We start from the raw sequence: 21594 nt of genomic DNA, 5'->3' as shown, positions 1-21594 counted from the left end.
ATTTTAGTCAGTCAATTGTGTCCGACTCTTTGCAACCCCATGGACTGTAGCCCACCGGGCTCCTCTGTCCATGGGGGTCTCCAGGCAAGAAGACTGGAGTGAATTAGCATGCCCCCCTCCAGGGGATCGTCCCAACCCAGGTATCGAACCCACGCCTCCCGCATTATGGGCAGATTTTTTACTGTCTGAGCCACCAGGGAAGCCCAATTAAAATCATATGCAGAGGAAAAAAGAAAAAAAACAGAACCCTAGGGACTGCAATTTGTCTTTAAAGGGAAACAGTTGATCTGAAGAAAAGCCCATCCAATGAGCATGGGGATGGAAGGGCGGTGAGTGTTCCCCAGGGTCTGAGACGCAGATAGGGGAGCCCTGACTGCCCCAGAAGCCCTGGGGGTGACAGCCCTGAGCCCTCAGGGGCAGACACAGGTAACATTTCCTGCCTGGATGTACCCTGCCAAGAGGCACCAGGGAAGGGGAGCCGGTGCCCTGTGGCGTACTGTCCACTCACGGGCAGTAACGCTTCTCTCATTGGCTCTTCTCAGCTCTGATTCTTCAGACCATCAGCTCAGAGAAGCCCCGGGACCCTCAGGACTCAAGCCGGCCCCCCAATCCCAGCCCCCAACCCCTCCCGCCCAGACCACCCAGCCCTCTGTCCTGCCAGCAGTCCCACTCAGCTCAGCCACGCCACCACCCTAGCCTCTATGGGGACAGTCCTCTGAGGAAAGCTGGGCTTAGTGGGTCCACAGCACCCCCCTGCCGGTGTCATTAATCCCCAAAGAAAGTCAAACATTAGCCCGGGCAAACCGCTTACGCCTTATATAATCCCCCCCCACCGGGGGAAGGCGCAAACTCAGCTTGTTGGAACTCAACTGCAAAACCACAACAGCTGCCAGATCTGGGACAGAGCAGGGCTCCAGCCACAGCGACCACCAGCCCCACCAGAGGGAGCAGCCAGGCTCAGCTACCAGGTGAGGAGGGACAGAGGCCCACCTTCCCCCAGCCCCCAGGGACCCCGGGAAGGCCCCAAGACCAGGCCCTGCTTCCTCGGTGCATCTGGCCAAGTCCCTTCAGCCCTCTGGGACCTGCTCGGGCCCTTTCAGCTGCTCGGCTGTAGTGTGCCAGCCCCAGGAGACAGGCAAAAGCAGGAAGCACTGGGCTTGGGGAGACCTTCTCAACAGGCAACCTGGGTTCTGCCAACCCTGTGTGTCTGCTCAGGGCCACCAAGAATCCTTCCACTTACTCCTGACCTCCATCCTGGGTGGCCCACATCCAAGACCAAACCCCTTGGTCCCCATGGTGTGGCCTACACTGCCCCATGCCTGCAGCAGATGTGACCAGGCTGGCTGGACACACACTCCCACCCACAAGTCCCCACACGCACATCTGAACTCACACAGTCGTGCCCTGACACTCCAGCCTCCCTGTGCCCATCTCTGCAGACACCACTCGGGGCACACCCCACCCCTGCGACCCCACGTCTGTACACGCAGTCGGGGACATCTTCACCCACACCTAACTCCGTGGGTGCACACAGCTGAGCCCCACGTCCTTACAGACGTCCACATACGCGGGCTCACTCACGCACCTGGGCTCACCTTCCCACCTGTGCTTCCACACCCATCCGCCTGCCCCCCACCCCCCATCACCTCACATGCACACATCCCTTTCTCCGGCCTGGTGCCCCCGCCTGCAGCCCTGGCTCATCCTGCCCCGCACCATGACTTTTGCCGAGCTTGTGGACCGCGTGGCCAGCAACGGGCCATTCCAGTTCCTGCACACGGTCCTGCTGGGCCTCCCCATCATCGGCATGGCCAACCACAACCTGCTACAGATCTTCACAGCTGCCACGCCCACCCACCACTGCCGCCCTCCACCCAACGCCTCCGCGGGGCCCTGGGCGCTCCCCATGGGCCAGAATGGGAAGCCTGAGACGTGCCTCCGTTTCGCATATCCATCCAACGCCAGCCTGCCCAATGACACCCAGGGGGCCACCGAGCCCTGCCTGGATGGCTGGACCTATGACGTCAACTCCAGGGACTCCATCGTGGCTGAGGTATGACTGGAGGCCCAGCCTCTCCCTCCGCTGAGAGTCAGCACCGCACACTCGTGGACAGGGGGGCAGGTGGGGGCCCCAGTCTCCCTAGGACCCGGGGACAGAGCTCTGGGCAGGCCGGGAGGAAGGACCTGGGTGCGGAGGACCAAAAGGTCCTGTCTCTTCACATTTAGAGTATAAACAGCCCATTCTATGCCAGGCATGGCGCCAAGCTCTGGGGAATCAAAAATGCACCATCCCTGTTCCCACGGGGTCCACAGTCTAGCACGGTTAACATCAATTAACGAGAGTACCACACAGGAAATGTCAGATTACAACTTTAAAGTACTTAAGGTTGTGACCTGAGACTACAGCCTAGCCCTAAGCTGGGGTCAGGGACCCGGGGTTGGCGGAGCAGGGGGGACCCCCCCTACAGAAGGGACCCCAGGCTAAGAGAATCCAGCAAGAGTTAGCCAGGCAATGGGGGAAAGGAGGAAAATTCCATCTTGTGCCAAGGCCTCAAGGTGGAACAGTGTGTGGAGCAGGGGATGGACAGAAGGGAGGGTTGGAACGTACCTGAGCAGACCCAGAAAACATGCCCTCCACTCTGGCAGTCACTCGTGTGTGCACTCCATTCATTCACAGCTCATTTATCCACAGACTCTTTTACCTGCCATCTCTGGGAATTACAGAGTTAAATCAGGCTCTTCAATGAACTGGAGACTATGGTCAGATGAAGAGAGGGGAATGGAAACTGGCATTTATTGAGGATCTACAACTAATCTGGCATATCTTAGTGTTTGCCCGACACTGTCTCCCACAATTTGATCCCTGCAATAATATTCTGCTGAAGGTGATTCTATCTCCTTTTTCAGATTAAAAAAAAAAAAAAAAAAACAAAGCTCAGAGACAGGAAGGGAAAGTTCAGTGCCATAGAGGTGGTCAGCTTCAGAACTGGAACTTTAAAATGAAAAATGCATAGTAGGCACAGGGAGCCAAGCATTGTGGCAGTACAAAAGATAGAGGAACCGCAGGATTCTAGGGAGGCTTCCTGGAGGAAGTGGCATCTGAAGAGTGAGCAGAGGCCAATGTTTTCATTCTTCCCTTGGGGACCATGAGACCCCTGAGGGCAAGAGCTTTCTTTTGCGCCATTAGAAGAGATGTATTTCAAAGTATTTACCCGGTGTTCATCCTGTGCTGGGCACATTATGAGCACAGGCTCCTGGAATCCCAGGAGATGACATCTTAGTGAAGGAAGTATTGTTGGTACCTTCAGTTCATAGACCAAGGATCTGAGGCTCAGCCGGGTTCAATGACTTTCCCAGGATCACATATGGGACCTAGCAGAGAAGAGATTTGAACCCAGGGCCATCTTTGTTCAGAATCTATGATTGCTATTCATTTGTTTAGTGAATGTTTATTTCTATATAAGGCACTGACTGCGTGCAAGGCATTGTCCTAAGTGCGTCATAAATATTAACCCTTCTAACCTTCCTGATATTATAAGATGTTAATGATAAGCCCATTGCTGTGATGGGGAAACCGAAGCACAGAGTTCAAGTAGCTTGTTCAAGGTCGTACCACTAGTAAGAGGCAGCTGCAGGGTCTGAAGCTGGGCCCCTGACCCCAGGGCTGTGCTCCCAGCCATCACTTCTGCTGACTCTCATAGTGCCAGATACTTCCTCCCTGTCACACGCACTTTTTCTCCCCGGCACCAAGTACAGTGCCTGAAATACATCCAACCAACATGTATGGACAGCTACACGCATCAGACTGAGGACACAAAGTCAAAGAACTCATCAGCCCGGCCCGCCCTCCTTTAGCTCACCTCCAGTGGGGAGGCAGACCCATCCTTCCAGGGTGACCAGAAGCCAGGTAGGGTTAGGCAAGCTTCCCAGGGCAGAGGTTTTCAGCTGCTTTGCTGTATCCCCAGGAGCTGGAACAGTGCCTGGCACAGAGAGGTCCTCTGTGAAACAAATATTTGTGTAATGAATGGATACAAGCTTTTATAAACTCAGGGTACTCCGGGAGCCCGGAGGAGGGCATGGAATCTGCCTGGAGGGGGAACCCAGGAGGGCTTGCTGGAGTCTGCAGCACCTGCCCTGAGTGTAAAGGAGGGGTAGGGATTAGGGGGCAGGCTGAAGCAGGCAAGTGCATCCCAGGCAAAAGGAGCAGTGTGCGTGGTGTCAAACACACAATTATAGAAGCATAAAGAGAGCAAGATAGTCAGGACTGCAAGAGACGAAGAAGGCTGGAGAGGCAGGCAGTGGGGGGTGGAGGCCATGGATGCAGGAAGGAGGAGGGCCCCGGCTTGGATGCTGAGGCGAAGGTGCTGCCTCTGGCCCGAAGATAACGGGAACCACTGAATGGTGTTAAGCAGGAGCGTGACCTGCTCAGATCACCTGCTAAGGGCAGTCATTCTGACCACAGGGTGGACAGCAGCTTAGGGAGCGTTTTAGTCCAGCGGCTGGGAGACCCATGAGCCGGTTGCCTTTGGGACCCAGGACCATGACGACAGACATCAGGGATAGGTGGAAGAAACACCAGGAAGGGTAGGGAGTCAGAATCTCTGGGACTTGGAACCTGAGTGGCTATGAGGGTGGGGGACAAGCGTGGGCAGTGCACGGGAGTCACAGATGTTCCGATACCTGTAAGTTAAGTTTCCGGGTGTATGGGCAACTTGCTGTACCTCAAGCCAGAACAGAGCCTACTAAGGAAACAAAAAAATCCTCCAGGGAGCAATGAAATAATAGCCGTGAAATAATACCCCTTACTCTGTGCTCACCCCATGCCAGAACGCGCTAAGCACTTTGGTCATATGGACTCATTCAGTTCTCACCACAGCCTTCTGAGGTTATGTCATTTTGGGGGCTTCCCTTGTGGCTCAGCTGGTATAGAATCTGCCTGCAATGCGCGAGACCTGGGTTTGATCCCTGGGTGGAGACGATCCCCTGGAGAAGGGAAAGGCTACCCACTCCAATATTCTGACCTGGAGAATTCCATGGTCTATATAGTCCATGGGGTCACAGAGTTGGACACGACTGAGCGAATTTCACTTCACTATGCCGTTTTTGCAGAGGAGGAAAGCAAGGCACAGGTTACTGGCCCAAGACACCACGTCTGATAAATGCTGGGGCCGAGAGTCAAACACAGGCAGCAGGACTCCGAGTCCCCTCTCCCCCTCCCCAACCCCCTGCTCCTGGGGACCGCATCCCCCAACCACTGCACCCTGGGCTAGGTGCTAGGCAGCGCTCAGTGAGTGCTGGGTGAAGGCCATATCGGCAGGAGGGACTTAGACAGTGCTGACTGTTGGGAAGCTGCTTCCCCTCCAGGGGGCACACCTCGAGCTTCAGGGAGCCCAGCCAAGAGCAGACCTTGCAGGTCTTGTATTCGGTCAAGCATCAGCTCTCATCCATGCCAGTTGAGTTCCCAGCCACCCTTCTGGCAGTCAGAGCTGTGTGAATCTACATCCCAACCCAGCGCAGGGTTTCACCAGATCTCGCGGATCTGCCCCTCTTCTCCTGGTCAGGCCCAGGCTCCCTGAGGACGCTCAGCCAGGAGACCCCACAATTGGGATCCCTGCCCAGTCAGTGGCCAGATCCACCCAAGTGCTGGTAGCAGCCCAGCATGGTCAGACCCCTCTGACTTTTCTGTCTGTGGCTCAAGCCCATGGCAAATCCATGCTCCATCTACTTGCGGTGGGATGGGTTTCTGAGCCCCCACTGTGCAGAGGCACCTAGGGTTCACCCAGGGGTAGGTCTCTGGGGTGGAGGCCAGGCCTGGAGGTGCCGGCCCAGGGGGAAGGGTTGTCATGAGCAGTGTCTGCAGCCAGCTCGGTCCAAGTGACCCTGTTTAGAAGGCACGGGGCCATCTCCCAGGTGGACAGCGCTTGACTGAGAGCCAGCGCCAAGCAACAGAGTTCACATCCTGACTCTGCCATTCACTGGGGATGTTACAACCCCAGAAGTCTTGGTTTCCTCATCCGTAAAATGGGGTAAGAGAGCAACTGAACTTTAAAAGAGATAATGCAAGCTCAGCATTAGCACAGGGCCTGGAGCCTGCCAGGCGTTCGACTAATGTTCACTGACGCTGTTGCTGTTACAGTCGTTAATAGAGAGGTCCTTAGAAGGAGAGGGTTAGTGCCCTTGGGAGAGTAAATGGGAATTAGCTGTCACAACTCTTCCAGGCTCACCCAGGCCCCCACCTAGCACAAACCTCCACACAGGGCCCCTCTCCACCGCCACAGCTGGGGCCCTGATGAGTCATCTCCCTCCCCATCTCAGTCCCCTCATCTTTAGAATGGGATCATAAGGAACTTCCCTGTGGAGGGGATGAGGGTGGGAGGACCGCGCTGGGTCCAGTCAGGAGCATGGGGACTTTCCCTCCCCCTCTCTGATCCCATAAGCTCCCCTGGCAGAGGTGCCCACACATTCCTTTCTCTGGGTTCAGCAGAGACCAGGTTGGAATTTTTCAGAAGGAGCTTTACTAGCACATTAAGAGGAAACAAAGGCCTTTCTTTGAAGTCTGGAGAGTGTGGGGCATGTGGGTTGTGGTTTCTGGGTTCCCTGGACAGGAGCCATAGGCCACAGCTTTCACACCACAGAACCCAGACCTGTGGGTGCCCAGCTCAGCCTGGCGGCTCCTTAAGGCCTGGGTCTGGCCTTGGATGGGCAGGCCCTCCCTCTGAGGTACCTGTGATTCCTCTCTGGGCCTGGAGTCTTCCTGTCCTCTCTCCAGAGCCACAGAAATTCTGTTGCCCAGACAGGTCCCTGGAGGCCCCAAGTCAGCAGCTGGAGAAGCAGAGAAGCTGCTCAGTGGTCCCCCAGAAGTGGGTCTCCACTCTGTGAGGTTGCCCTGCTGAGTCTCTGGTCTTCCTCCATCTCAACCTCCGAATCCCCAGGCTGCCCACCTCCCAGGCCACCTGTCCATCTCTTGTCTCCAGCTGAGCTCCTGCTTCACCCCTACTTGCTCACCCCAGACCCTGCCCTTGGTACCCCTCCTATCCTAGGATAGATATCCCCTATCCTAGCCTCCAATCTGACTCCCGGGTAAAGATCAGGGGGCCCCACCCCAGCCACACTTCTGGGCCAGTCTGACCTCCCCTCCATGGCAGGCCTCACCTAGGAAACTGTGATCCTAGGCAGGAGGAGTTCCGGAGCCATCTCATGGGCTCTCCAGGGTCACTGAGTGCTCCACAAGCACCTACTTTGTGCAGGGCCCTGGGCTGGTACTTTGCATTCCTTATTTTGAAACCCTTCCAATCTTCTTTTGTGGCCAATGTGAATGTCAGGAGTCCCAGGTGGCGCAGTGGTAAAGAATCTGTCCACCAATGCAGGAGGCACAAGAGATGTGGGATCCCTGGGTCAGGAAGTTCCCCTAGAGGAGCAAATGGCATCCCACTCCAGTATTGCCTGGAGAATTCCATGGACAGAGGAACCTGGTGGGCTACAGTCCATGGGCTCGCAAAGAGTCGGACACAACTGAACAACTGAGCACTATGAACGTCACCCCTTTTTACAGAAGAATACACTGGGCTCAGATCAAAAAGGTGATTCTCATAGCCATGAGGGTGAAGTCAAGCTTTTACAGCAAGAGGGTCGGGGGTCCTGACTCCAGAATCCATACCCTTTCTGTTGCATTACATGTCCCTGTGAGCACAGGCTTTACAATGACCTGTGACAAAAATAATAAAACAGCTATTCCACAGAGGGCCGACTGTTTGCCCCAGTGTAGTGCCGGGTTCTTCCTTCTTTATTTTCTTTACAAGTCTGAGAAGTAAGTATTAGTATTACCCCCATTGGCTCAGATGGTAAAGAATCTGCCTGCAATGAGGGAGACTCAGGTTCGATCCCTGGGTCAAGAAGTTCCCCTGGAGAAGGGAATGGCAACCCACTCTAGTATTCTTGCCTGGAAAATCCCATGGACAGAGGACCCTGGCAGGGTACAGTCCACGGGGTCACAAAGAGTCGGACACGACTGAAGTAACTTAGCACGCACGCAGGCACACACACACACACACACAGATAAGGAGACTGAGTCACAGAGAGGTTAAGTAACTGGCCCAGGAACACACAGCTACTACAGAACAGAGCTGAAGACGCAAATCCTTCAGAGTCTTACCAGGTACCTGGCCCTCTGGCCCCTGTGTTCCAGGGTTGGTTCTATTAGAGGCCCAAGAGTAGATAGAGCCATGGCAATTCTCCCCAGGTCTGAACTGGGTCTAAAGGGCCCCCAGTCTAGGGAAGTGTGTTCCCCCTGTCTTTTCTCTGGGGTAAGTATGGACCATGTGTGCAGTCCCCTGGCAGAGTCAGTCCATACAGACCCAGCAGGAGCCCCATCCTTCCTTGATCGCCCATGGCTTGCCCTGACTTTTTTTTTTTTTTCTCAAAACCAACACACAGTTATTATCTCACAGTTTCCAAGGGTCAAAATCTGGGTCTAGCTTAACCGGATGCTCTGCATGGGTCTCACAGACTGCAGTCAAGACATCAGTTAGGCTGCATTTCTTCCTGAGTTTGTCCTCTTCTGAGGTCTCCCTGACCATGCTTGTTTGCCCTGATCTTTTATGATATGCCTTCTACTCTGTCCTCCAAGGAGCCTCCTGGCCCGTGATTTTGCTGCCCCTCCAGCTCCTGAGCCTGTCCCTCACCCTTTGAGCCTGAAGTCAGGCCAGCACACTTGGCTCTGGCCTCAGCCACCTCCCCAGCAATGACTCCGACCCACCCCATGCTAGTGTCTTACAGCAGCGCACGGCCACAGCTCCCTGCACTGAGCCTTCCTCTGGCAGCTCGGGACTCAGAGCAAAGCGCACATCAGGGAGCAGTGGTCAAGGGCACTAGCTAGGGGTCCACAGACCTGAGTTTGAGTCTCTGCCTTGAAATGAACCGAGCTGTACTTGGGCAAGTTGCTTACCCTCTGAGCTTCAGGTTCTTTGTCGATAAACTGGAGATAATGATAATTCATTGGATTAGTATGGCATCATTTGCAAAGCTTGCTTCTGAGCATAGTAGGCCCTCTGTTTTCCTCCCACCACCTTTCTGGTTACACATCACTCAGGAAGACATGGCAGTGAGCTTCCTGTTCTTCCCTTCCTAAACCCAGCTCCCTAAGAAGTAATCATTCCAAGAAAGGAAAAAGAAGGCCAAGAACAGAGGATATGATATTGGGAGCAAAATCTCTATGTGGAGCTGCCAAAAGCTGATAGGCAAGAGGCCAGCCCAGGCCATGCCAAGGGCGAGATAGAAGCTGGGTGTCAGCCCCCTCCAATTGTGGTTACTGTTTGTGCTCTGTATCTCATCAGTAAATACGTATGTTGTTTAGTCACTTAGTCACACCCGACTCTTTTGTGACCCCGTGGACTGGAGCCCCTCCATGGGATTTCCCAGGCAGGAATTCTGGAGTGGGTTGCCTTCTCTAGGAGGTCTTCCCAACCCAGAGATCGAACCCACATCTCCTACATTGCAGGCAGATGCTTTAACCGTTGAGCCACCAGGGAAGTCCCCATTGACTATTCCTTGGACAAATATTGACATTTTCTGTGCACCACTACTCTGCTAGCTGCTAGGGATAAAGAGTCCTCCAACGAGACATCTCTGCCCTCGGCAAAGTTATGGCAGTAAATAGGCAGGCATCACACTGCATGACCTGTGTCCTCTTAGAGGAGAGGACAGACGCATGGAAGAAGGAATGAGGACACTGCGAGTCTGGATGTGCTTCTCAGACATTTATCTGTTTCACAAATATTTGCCGACTCCCTGCTTGTGTCAGGCACCCAGAAACACGTGTTCCCAGCACTCGGAGTTAGATGATCTTGACATGTTTCAAAGGGCTGACAACCTTGCTAGAATAAGGGAAGATAAGCACAAAAGCAAAGAGGAACAGCAGAGCCTGAAGCTACCGCAGAATCACTAATGTAACCCGATTAAACCCGCAGACCCCACACGGTACCAGAACTCTCTCTAGACACCCACTGGCCTACTCCTTGCACACCCCCTCACTTCCTCCTTTACTCTTTTCCCTCTTCGACTCCCATACACATACCCTGAAGGCTCTCTTTCCAGCCAGAATGAGCCCACTGGGTTTGCGGGCCAGTGCCAGCCACTCAGAGTCAGCCGGAGGACCTGGAGGCTTTGCCCTTCCCCAAACTCCCACGCTTGCCGCGAAGAAAGTGAAAAGAGCTCCCTGGGGTGCGTGGTTCTTTCCCCACACTGTTTTACATCCAAAACATTTTCATGCAGCATTTCCAGCAAATGAGATTTCTTCGCTTCATCACACAAGTAATTCGGGATGGCTGGACCAAGGGTGCGTGTCGGGGATTAGCAGAAGATTAGGCCAGACAGGTGGGCAGGAGTCAGAGCTGGAGGGCTTCATAAATCTGTGTTAATAGAGCTTTCTGTTTAACCAGAGAGCAGGAGAAAGCCAGTGAGTGCTCCAGACAAGGCAGCAACTCTGGTTTTATTGGGGAAAGAACGAATAGGAAGGACTGAGGCCGAAGGCCATCAGAGGATTGTCCTGATAATCCTCTCCGAGCTCAGGTTCCTCAACCGTCAGATGAAGATGACAGCAACTCTACATCATAAGGTTGTTGTGATGACTGAAAACACTAAGGCATGAAAAGACAGTGCCTGGTGTGGAGCAAGCCCTCAATAAATCCTATTCTTTTTTTAATCTATTTTATTGAAGTATAGTTGATTTACAATGTTGTGTTACCCATGGACAGAGGAGCCTTGTGGGCTTCAGTCATAAAGTCGCAAAGAGTCCCACACGACTGAAGCAACTTAGCACACACAGCACGCACGTTAATTTCTGCTGTGCAGCAAAATGACTCAGTTCTCCATATATACATCCTTTTTCATATTTTTCCATGTGGTTTATCCCAGGATATTGAATATACAGTGCTATACAGTAGGACCTTGCTGTTTATCCATTCTTTATATAATAATTTGCATCTGCTAATCGTAAGCTCCCCATCTCCCCATCTCTTCCCCACCTCCCTCCACAACCACAAGTCTGTTCTCTGTGTCTATGAGTCTGCTTCTGTTTCGTAGACAACTCATTTGTATCAGATTTTAGATTCCACATATAAGTGATGTCATGTGGTATTTGTCTTTCTCTTTCTGACTTCTTTACTTAGTGTAATCATCTCTAGGTCCATCTGTGTTGCTGCAAATGGCATTGTTTTGTTCTTTTTTGTGGCTGAGTAGTATTCCTTGTATATATACACTGTATCTTCTTTATCCATCCGTCAGTGGGCATTTAGGTTGCTTCCATGTTTTGGCTAGAGAAGGCAATGGCACCCCACTCCAGTACTCTTGCTTGGAAAATCCCATGGATGGAGGAGCCTGGAAGGCTGCAGTCCATGGGGTCGCTAAGAATCGGATATGACTGAGCAACTTCACTTTCATTTTTCACTTTCATGAGTTGGAGAAGGAAATGGCAACCCACTCCAGTGTTCTTGCCTGGAGAATCCCAGGGACGGGGAGCCTGGTGGGCTGCCGTCTATGGGGTCGCACAGAGTCAGACACGACTGAAGCGACTTAGCAGCATGTTTTGGCTATTGTGAATAGTGCTGATATGAAGGGGTACATGTATCTATCAAATTATAGTTTTGTCCAGATAAATGCCCAGGAGTGGGATTGTTGGATCATGTGACAACTTTATTTTTAACTTTTTGAGGAATACTCATACTGTGTTCCATAGTGACTGCACCAATTTAATTTCCCATCAATGATGTAGGAAGTTTCCCTTTTCTCCACACCCTTTCCAGCATTTGTTATTTGTAGATCTTTTAATGATGGCCATTGTAACTGATGTGAGGTGATACCTCTTTGCAGTTTTGGTTTGCATTTCTCTAATAAGCAGCAATGTTGGAGCATCTTTTCATATGCCTGTTGGCCAACTGTATGTCTTCTTTGGATCTTGTGCCCATTTTTCGATTGGGTTGTTTGTGTTTTGTTATTGAGTTGTATGAGCTGTTCACGTATTTTGGAAATGAAGTCCTTGTCAGTCTCATCGTTTGCAAATATTTTCTTCCAGTCCATAAGCTATCTTTGCATTTTGTTTATGGTTTCCTTTGCTGTACAAAAGCTTGTAAATTTCATTAGGTCCCATTACTTTTATTTCTATTGAATATTGGCTGTTGTTCTTAATCCAAGCATACAAGGATGATGTCTGCACTGAAATAGCAGTAGTGGAAATAGAAGAATCCAGATTCAAGAACTACTAAGGGATTTCCCTAGTGATCCAGTGGATAAGACTGTGCTTCCACTGCAGGGGCACAGGTTTGATTCCTTTCAGGGAACTAAGATCCCACATGCTGCTGGGGCAGACAGAAAAGAAGAAATAAATATTAAAAAGTTAGAAACTGGAGGATCAAGCAATTGTAACATGGGAGAAAGTGAAGTCGCTCAGTTGTGCTCAACTCTTAGCGACCCCATGGACTGTAGCCTACCAGGCTCCTCTGTCCATGGGATTTTCCAGGCAAGAGTACTGGAATGGGTTGCCATTTAGGAAGGAGTCAAAAAAGGTTGCCGATCACTGTGATTCCGACCTTACAGGGAGAGGGTAATGAGTGTCATTGACTCTACCTTCCAGATAGAGATTTCAAGTAGACAGCTAAATCGTTGGGTCTCAAGGGCAGAAGAAAGGTTGGGCTAAACACAGGGATTTGGAGTCTTCACCATAAAATAGTAATTGAAGTCACAGAAGCAGATGATATTTCCTGGAAAAGTGAATAAAAAGAGGAAGATCCAAGAGGAGCCCTGGGGAACCCTCAAGGGATAGAGAGAAAGAAGACCACAGAGGGAGATAAAGAAGGAAGACCAGGGGGAGGGAGAGGTCAGCAGGGTCAGGGGCTGCCAAAGGGAAGTCAGGTCGGGACCCAGAAGGTTCCACTGGGTTTGAGAAGCAGAGTTTCAGTGGTGTAGTGGGGACAGACTTGGGAAATGAGTGGGACATAAGGACGGGTAACAGCAAGGATGGTTCCTTGTTCCCGAGATTTGGCTTTGAAGGGAAGAGAGAAATGGAGTGAATGTGGAAGGGAAGAGGGCTCTAAGGTGGAGAGACTGGAGCACATGCAAATGCAGATGGGGAGGAGTCTGGAGAGGCAGAGAGAGAGAGAGAGACGCAGGTGTGGGCTGGAGGAACGTCCCCTGGAGGAGAGAGGGTGCAGGCAGAGGGACCCGCCTTGAGTGTGAGAGGCTGGGGAGCAGACACACAGGGAGCCACTGGACTCGGGTGAGCCTGCGGAGCTTGAGAACAGACCTGGGTGTGTGACAGCTAAAGTGACCAGAAGCCGTATGGCAGGCCACACACGCTGAAGGGCCGTTCTCCTTTCACAGCCACGGGGCAGGGACCCAAGGAGCCCCGGACCAGGCCGAAGGGGATAAGCTAGGGGAACCCAAGCGAGGGCACTGGGAGAGGGAGTGCACACGCGGGGCCCAGGCTGAGTGGGCTGGACTGAGCTGCCTGGCCCCCTCTCTCTCACATGCAGTGGGACTTGGTATGCAACTCCAAAAAACTGAAGGAGCTGGCCCAGTCTATCTTCATGGCAGGCATACTGATTGGCGGGCTCGTGCTGGGAGCCCTGTCTGACAGGTGAGATGCAGGGGCCCCAAAGTGGGGGCCCAACCCATGGAGACCCCCTCCCCCATCTCTGTACCACCCATGCACTCTCAAAGAGGCAAAGAGCTGGGGGAGGTGGGCAAGAGGGTCCCTGCTGTGTGGCCAGCCCCTTCCAGGGCCACTGCCTACCCTCTGCCCTCAAACCTCTACAACTTGAGTCTTCCAGTCTGCCCAGAGCTGGGCCCCAGCCTCAAGGTGTGGCCGTGGAGGTGGACGGATGAATGGCTTGGAGAGGAGTGGTCCTTTGAACCCTGTTCAGGCAACTAAGCTGGGGGCAGAGGAGATCACTCATTAACTCAAACATCTAACTGCAAACTTGTCAACAAAAATAGCAATTACCAGCAAGGCTCTGTCGCGGGAGGGAGTTACATGCCCTGCCTGGCCCTTTGGGAGGTGGAGGGGTGGGGTCCAGCCCTTTGCCCTGAGGCCTGCAGAGTCACTCTCCTTGGCTGGCTCACAGCCGCTAACATCCCTCTTCTTCTTCGAGCTGCAGGTTTGGCCGCAAGCCCATCCTGACCTGCAGCTACCTGCTGCTGGCGGCCAGCGGCTCAGGCGCAGCCTTCAGCCCCACCTTCCCCACCTACACAGTCTTCCGCTTCCTGTGTGGCTTCGGCATCTCAGGCATTACCCTGAGCACCGTCATCTTGAGTGAGCCACAGGGGGAAGGGGCAGGGACCAAGAATTTGGGAAGCAGCCAGCCTGAAGCTGAGAGTGGGGTCTGGGCCCAGCTGAGCACCGGGTGGCCTTGGTCAAGCCAGGCACTACCCCTCTCAGGACCCCAGAGGCCCACTCTGAACAAAAGAAGCATAATAGCAGCAGCTTCAATACTGAGGACTTACCCTGGCCTGGCACCTGCCAGGTACATGATCTCGTTCAGTCCACACACACAAGTAGATTAAAAACAAGGGAACTCATCTGCCACTGGAAAGGCAGTCAAGAATGTGGGCTAGGGGGACTTCCCTGGTGGTCCAGTGGTTAGGAAGCCACCTTGCCATGCAGAGGACATGGGTTCCATCCCTGGTCAGGAAACTAAGATCCTGCATGCCTTGGAACTACTGAACCCAGTGCTCTGGAGCCCAGGAGCCACACTAGAGAGCCTGAGCACCTCAAAGAAGATCCCATGTGCTGCCACCAAGACCTAACTCAGTCAAATTAAAAAAAAAAAAAATGTGGGCTTGGAAATCAGACAAACCTACATTTGAGTCCTGCCTCTTGAACCTCAGTCATAGCATCTCTAAAATGGGGGTGATGAAACTTTAGGGTCAGGGTCAGATCAAGCGGCCAGTAGGGGACAGGAACTGATACCCCTTCTCTGGAGGTGCCCAGGACCCACAAGGGTCTTAACTGGGTCCTTGGGCTCCTCCTGCAGATGTCGAGTGGGTGTCCACCCGGATGCGGGCCATCAAGTCGATTGCAGTCGGTTACTTCTACACCTTTGGACAGTTCGTTCTGCCCGGCCTGGCCTATGTCATTCCACAGTGGCGCTGGCTCCAGCTAACCGTGTCCATTCCCTTCTTTGCCTTCTTTCTGTTGTCCTGGTATGTGGCCCCTCTTCTTCAGTGCGCCTCCTTGGGCCTGCTGGGATCAAATAAGAGGAGCTCATGCCTGACCAGGCTAGCTGATTCTGTCTGTCCTGAGACACCCTGAGATGGTCAGGAAGGGGGTTCCTGGGAGGAGGAACTGCACATAGAGGTGTGGCTCTGGAGGGAGCACCCAGGGGGGACCCAGGGCAGTAGAAAATGAGGGTAAGTTGACGTGGTTGGGTGAGGGGCAGACCAGAAAGCAGAGAGGCCTCAGCTTCACATGGAGGAACAGAGAATGTCTCTGAAGATGCCTGGGGTGCTGAAAGGCCTGACCAAGCTTCTGTTTGTGACAGAGTTACACAGAAAGGCAGACCCAAGCCGGGGGGGTGGGCGGGGGATGAGAGACGGGGGAGGTGACTGTGTGGGAAGGTGGGGCTTGGGGCATTTTTGAAGGAAAAGTCCTTAGAGTCTGGGGACTCCTGGATTTGAGGTATAAAGAAAGGAAAGCTGGAACTTCCCAGGTGGTTCAGTGGTTAAGATTCTGTGCTTCCACTGCAGGGGGCACGGCTTCCATCCCTGGTTGGGGAAGTTCCACGTGCTGAATAGTGTGGCCAAAAAAAGGAAAAGAAAGCTCCAACTTTCTTTGGAGAACCTGGGAGAATCGAGGAGTCTGATTCAATGATGAAGATGGGAAACCAAATTGTGGGTGGTAGTTGATAGCAGGACCCAAAGAATAGGAAATATTGAACAAACTCAGGAGCAGAAATGAAGTCTTGGAGAACCCTTTATCCAGCACTTACTATATGTGAGGCCCTGTTCTGGGCATCAGTCCACATCATCCTGACGCTTACAGCATCTGTGTGTGAAGGGTGCATTAGTATTCCCATTTTACAGATGAGTAAACAGAGGTTCGATGAGGTGAAGCAATCTCTGAAGGTTGTGCAAAAAGACACAGGACTGGAATGGGGCCTCCATTTGAAAATGAAAATAAGCTCCCAGGCAGATGGACAATCTTGCAGTGAGAGAGACGGTCGGAGGGTCTGGGGTGAAACTGGGCATGTCCACAGCCTAGGATGGGAGCTGAGAGTTAGGAGGCAAAATAAGGGTCAGCAGGCCCCTTCATTGTGTGACTTGAGACAAGCTTCACCCATTCTAAGCCTCAAGATTTTCCTAGGCAAAGTGGAGATACTAATGCCTCTCACCCAGAGCCTGGTCCATAGAAAGGTTCACTAATTGTCATTATTTTCCGGAAGAGCAGGATGGAACCTAGACCCTGGCTATGGGGTTTGGGAGGAAGTCATGAATCATTCTGGTAGGTGCAGGCTGAGAAAACTATCCGGGCAGAAACAAGACCACAAGAGCAGGTAGCAATGGGCCCAGTAGGCTGCCACTACCAGCTGGACCAAAGGTCTAGGCCAGGAGACCAGTGTCCACTCCCCAGAGGGTCTCACTGGAGCCAGGTCCTGGATGCCTGTGGGGGCCGCAGCCAGAGCAGACCCCTGGGATCAGACTTTTCCAAGCATCCCTCCTGTCTCCCCACACCTCTGTCTCCTGCATTTCTCTTCATCTTAGTGACCCTCGGGGATTGCTCAGAGTGAACCCACCCCAAAAGGACAGCCCAGGGGTGGGGGAGAGTGAGGTTAGCCACACACTTGGCAACCCCAAGCTCCCCTGCTGCTCTTGCAAACCCCCCGCACCCAGCAGAGTTGGCCTTTTGCAGGGAGAATCAAAGAGTGCTTGGACCCACTCCCTAGACCACAACCCTGAGCTTAGCACTTAACCCCCTTCCTAAGATGCCCTGGGGCTGTAGCCCTGCCCCAACCTTCTCCCAGGACCTGGAATTTGGCCCAAGGAAGGCTGGGTGCATGAACGCACAAGACCCTCCTGCAGTCCAGTCTCGAAAGTGCCGTCCCTTCCCCAGGCCCCACCTGCCTTGGTCTAGGACTCAAGGGTCATAGCTCAAAAAGACACCCAAGGACAACACACAACCCAAGTTGCAAGGTGGGTGGCAGTGGGGAGAGGGGGTGTAGGGGAAAGGCTCTTCTGGAAAGGGAAGAAGAGATCTCTGGAATTTGTGTTGGTTGCAGGCAGCCCAGGTGCAAAGCCTGGCCAAGTTTAAATTCCATGAAATCTGTAGTAAGGCAACTCAGGTTTCTGGGCCTCCTTCTTTCTGGCACATGATCTCGTTCCAGCCTCTCAAGAGAGCTTCTGGCGTTGGGAGGTTGGGGGCAGGGAGACACTGTGACTTGCTTCTGGCCCTCAGGTGGCTGCCAGAGTCCATCCGCTGGATGGTCCTATCTGGAAGATCCTCCAAGGCCCTGAAGACACTCCGGCAGGTGGCAGCCTTCAACGGGAAGAAGGAGGAAGGAAAGAAACTCAGCCTGGAGGTAGAGGCTGAGGGGGATTATGGTCTGGGGCAGGAACCCAGACTCTGCTATTGCGCTATCCCCTTCCTATTGCCTCCATTTCCTCTGCCCACAAGCCTACCTCTGATGAGCTAAGCAAGCTTCTTTAAAGCCGCCAGGCCTGCACTGCCCTCTCTTCTTCCTGCTGCCCACCAGCTGGTCACTAATGCACCCCTCCCCTTCCTCTGCCCCAAGGAGATCAAGCTCAACACGCAGAAAGAAGTGGCCTTGGCCAAGGCCAAGCGCAGCGTAGCTGACCTGTTCCGGACACCCGTCCTGCGCCGAATGACTTTCTGTCTTTCCCTGGCCTGGTAACCCACCGCCCCTCCCTGCCCACACCCCAGCACCCCTGCCGAGCAGGTGTCATGAACAAGGTCTCTGACAGGCTCACCTACAGACAAGGCCTGAGTACCTGCAAGAAGAGTAGAGGTATCCCCTCCTCGGAGCTGCCCCTGCCCAGCCTCAAACCCCAGAAATCCCTCGCATCCCTGCCCCACAGACAGGTCCAGCCATCAGGGTCTGCTTTCCCCTGGAGTCACACCTACCTTACCCATGAGGCAGATGCTCCAAACCCCTTCACCAGCTCATATCTCACAATGTGAGCTGTGCCTCTCTGTTCTTGCCCCCCACCCCCAACTGGTCCAGTTCTGCTCTCTGGGACCCCACAGAACAAGGCTAGTGCTCAGGGCTGCAAGATTTAACAACAGAAATCATGTTTCTCCTGAATCTTCTCTTTTGCCCGCCATCCCACCACTCCTTCAAAGCCCTTTCCGCAACCTGGTTCTGAGTCCCTTCTCCATCCCGGCCATCGCCACGTGGAAAGGATTCACTGTGTCCAGGAATGCTTCCCCTCAAAGAGGACTCCCACAACTCTGAGAGGGAGAGAGGAGGCATCTCATTCACAAGCACAGCCCTGGGGATGTTCTCCTCCCCTATTCTGAGTGCTAGACCATTACTCAACCAAAACAGATCTTTTGCTGCCTCCTTTGGTCTGCGTTGGAGAAGGAAATGGCAACCCACTCCAGTGTTCTTGCCTGGAGAATCTCAGGGACGGCAGAGCCTGGTGGGCTGCCATCTACGGGGTCGCACAGTCAGACACGACTGAAGCGACTTAGCAGCAGCAGCAGCAGCAGTTGGTCTCCAAGAGTCCCCCCAGTATCAGTATCCTCTGGAGTCAATTATATGGCTCTTGTCACCCTACTTTAACCCATGCCTGTGTCAGACATAACCAATCAATCCCAGCATGCTCTCACTGAGCCCAGACGGATCAGAAGCCTCAAAATGGCACTGAAGCAGACCATACCAATCCATTGCAGCTGGGACAAGAAATGAAACTCTTCATCATCCTGTTGACCCAATGAGCGGCATGGGGAGAGGCCGGCAGCTGGCTGTGGGTCATAACTGATCACTCTCTGCCCCTCAGGTTTTCCACCGGTTTTGCCTACTACAGTTTGGCTATGGGCGTGGAGGAATTTGGAGTTAACCTCTACATCCTCCAGCTCATCTTTGGCGGGGTCGACGTCCCAGCCAAGTTCATCACTACGCTGGCCATAAGCTATCTGGGCCGGCACACCACTGAGGCTGCTCTTCTGCTCCTGGCAGGAGGGTGCATCCTGTCGCTCATCTTTGTGCCTGCAGGTGAGAAGCTGGCACTACTCCCAGAACCCTCTGAGAGAGGCTGACCTACATCTGTGGGCCTCGCAGGCTGGGAGTAAGGTTCCAGGGACTCCAGTTCTGCAGGATCTTCCTCTCTCTTCCCTTCAGTAGTGCCCTGTGCTCTCTGGGGCCCAGGTTTCTCATCTAGAAAATAACTCAGTTGGGCTAGATGCTATCGAAGATCCTTTCCAGACCTGACTCAGACCAGGCAGAGTATGGTGGTGTCTGCACCGTGTGAGGAATTGCGTGGTCTGAGTGACTTGGTTGCAGAAAACGAGCTTGGATGGGGAAACATCAGAGCCTAGTGACCAAGAAACACTCTGCTGCCTACTTCACCGTGACCTTGGAAAAGCCAATTTTACTTTATATTGAAAAAATAAAGTAAAGTGGGGGGAGGTTCCCAGGCAGCACTTGTGGTAAAGAACCTGTCTGCCAATGCAGGAGACGGAAGAGACACGAGTTTGATCCCTGGGTTGGGAAGATCCCCTGGAGGAGAGCATGGTAACTCACTCTGGTATTCTTGCTTGGAGAATCCCAGGGACAGAGTAGCCTGGTGGGCTACAGTCTATGGGGTTACAAAGAGTCAAACATGACTGAAGCTACTTAGCACAGATGCACACATGGGTTAATACACCAACATCTTCCCAAAGGAACTGGACTAAAAAGATACAATAAACTATGAGAATAAGGAATCAGAGTCAGGGAAAGACCCAAAGGCAGCAGGACAGAAGCCCACACAGCCCTGGGAATAGCAGAGGGGCTATTAGTTGGCTTTAAGTTTGAATCTGAGCTTCCCAGCAACCAAAACTAAAAGGGAGAGGAGGTCTCCGAGGAGTGAGAACACTCGGGGACTCCTGAGCCCCAAGGCTCACCTTGTTTTCTTTCCTCTGCAGATTTGATGACCCTGAGGACGGTACTGGCTGTGTTTGGGAAGGGATGCTTATCCGGCTCCTTCAGCTGCCTCTTCCTCTTCACAAGCGAGCTATACCCCACAGTCACTCGGTAGGTGCTGGGCATGGGGCTGGCCCAGCCAAAGGATACAGGGGCAGGTGGAATTGTGGACCTGATCCAGGAGCCCCAGAGCCATTCTCTGAGAATGCATGCACAGGCTGCCAACCTCTGCTCTGAACTATCCCAGGCAAACAGGTATGGGCATAAGTAATATGTGGGCCCGCGTGGGAAGCATGACAGCCCCCCTGGTGAAAATCACGGCGGAGCTGAAACCCTTCATCCCCAATGTCATCTTTGGGAGCATCGCCCTCCTGGGAGGCAGTGCAGCCCTCTTCCTGCCTGAGACACTCAATCGGCCCTTGCCAGAGACTATTGAGGATGTAGAAAACTGGTCAGTCCCCTGCCTCTGGCCCCAGCAGTCCTCCTCCACGGGGAAGCCCAGGGCTTTTCCTGAGCTCTCTTTCCCTAGGTCCCTGCGGACTAAGCAGTCAAAGCAGGAGCCAGAAGCAGAAAAGGCATCCCAGAGGATCCCTCTGCAGCCTCATGAGCCAGGCCTGGACCCCAGCTGAAGGCAACAGACCCTCGTTCCCTGCCCTCCACAAACAAATCCCAGCCAGGTCCTTGGCTGTCTCTGGGCTCTGAGGACACCTTGGGGAGGGCCTGGGCACATCCGTGCTCCTAGGACATAGTCTTTTGAGACCTTGCAGGAGTCATCTCCACCACCTCCGGAGCCCCCTCAGCCCAGCCCGGGCCAGTTCAAAGGTTTGGCCACAGGCCTTTGCACACCCCACCTTGCCCTCACCCTCCCCCCGCAGCCCAGACCCTGCCATTCTGTCCAGCCCTTCCCCACTGGCCACTCCCCTCATTGTTTCCACCCTCTTCCCCTTCTTGTGCCCACCCCTTTCTTCAACAAGAGGTTTCAATAAACGGCAATGAAGAATTCAAGCCCTGCTGCTCAGGAACGGGGGTGGAAAAGGGGGAAGGCCCCGGTGTGGACACGCGAGTGTGCAATTCTGTTCATCCGCACTGGCATGCACATGCCAGATACATGCAGGTGCAGGTATATATGTGCGTGTGAGCTGGGCTGATGTGAACATGTGTGTGTAGTTTGAGCATACCGAGGTGTGTATACACCAAGCCTGTATTAGTCTACTCTGATTGCTGTAACAACATGCCACAGACCAGATCCTTGAAACAATTTCTTCCTCACAGTCCTGGAGGCTGGAAAGTCCAAGATCAAGGTGCTGGCAGGCTCAATTCCTGGTGTCCACGCCCGTGTGATGGACAGAGGCACATGCCTCCTGGTGGGGGCCTCACTTGCAGATAATCAGATACCTTCTCACTGTATCCTTGCATGGCAGAACAAGGAGAGATAAAGCAAGCTTTCTGGTTTCTCTCCTACTAA

General features: G+C 53.3%; 1 protein-coding gene across 1 annotated transcript; it reads left to right on the top strand.

Moving 5' to 3' along the window:
* The first annotated feature begins 849 nt into the window (after positions 1–849).
* SLC22A8 (solute carrier family 22 member 8) lies at positions 850–21134 on the top strand. The gene is made up of 11 exons (NM_001206246.2): positions 850–968; positions 1694–2053; positions 13524–13627; positions 14148–14302; positions 15024–15192; positions 17441–17564; positions 17778–17893; positions 19006–19220; positions 20132–20240; positions 20377–20580; positions 20659–21134. Exons 2-11 carry the CDS (start codon positions 1718–1720, stop codon positions 20756–20758), a joined length of 1632 nt encoding a protein of 543 aa, NP_001193175.1. The 5' UTR covers positions 850–968; positions 1694–1717; the 3' UTR covers positions 20759–21134.
* Positions 21135–21594: the final 460 nt, after the last annotated feature.

Source organism: Bos taurus, chromosome 29 (assembly GCF_002263795.3).
Source record: "Bos taurus isolate L1 Dominette 01449 registration number 42190680 breed Hereford chromosome 29, ARS-UCD2.0, whole genome shotgun sequence".
Lineage (NCBI taxonomy): Eukaryota > Metazoa > Chordata > Mammalia > Artiodactyla > Bovidae > Bos > Bos taurus.
This window is presented reverse-complemented; position numbering and strand designations above follow the sequence as displayed.

Bases quoted from the DNA above. Each gene is read 5' to 3' on its own strand.
- SLC22A8 (NM_001206246.2), top strand. From the start codon at position 1,718: ATGACTTTTGCCGAGCTTGTGGACCGCGTGGCCAGCAACGGGCCATTC. The intron at 19,221-20,131 runs GTGAGAAGCTGG...TTTCCTCTGCAG, and splicing joins GCTCATCTTTGTGCCTGCAG to ATTTGATGACCCTGAGGACG. The intron at 20,581-20,658 runs GTCAGTCCCCTG...CTCTTTCCCTAG, and splicing joins ATTGAGGATGTAGAAAACTG to GTCCCTGCGGACTAAGCAGT.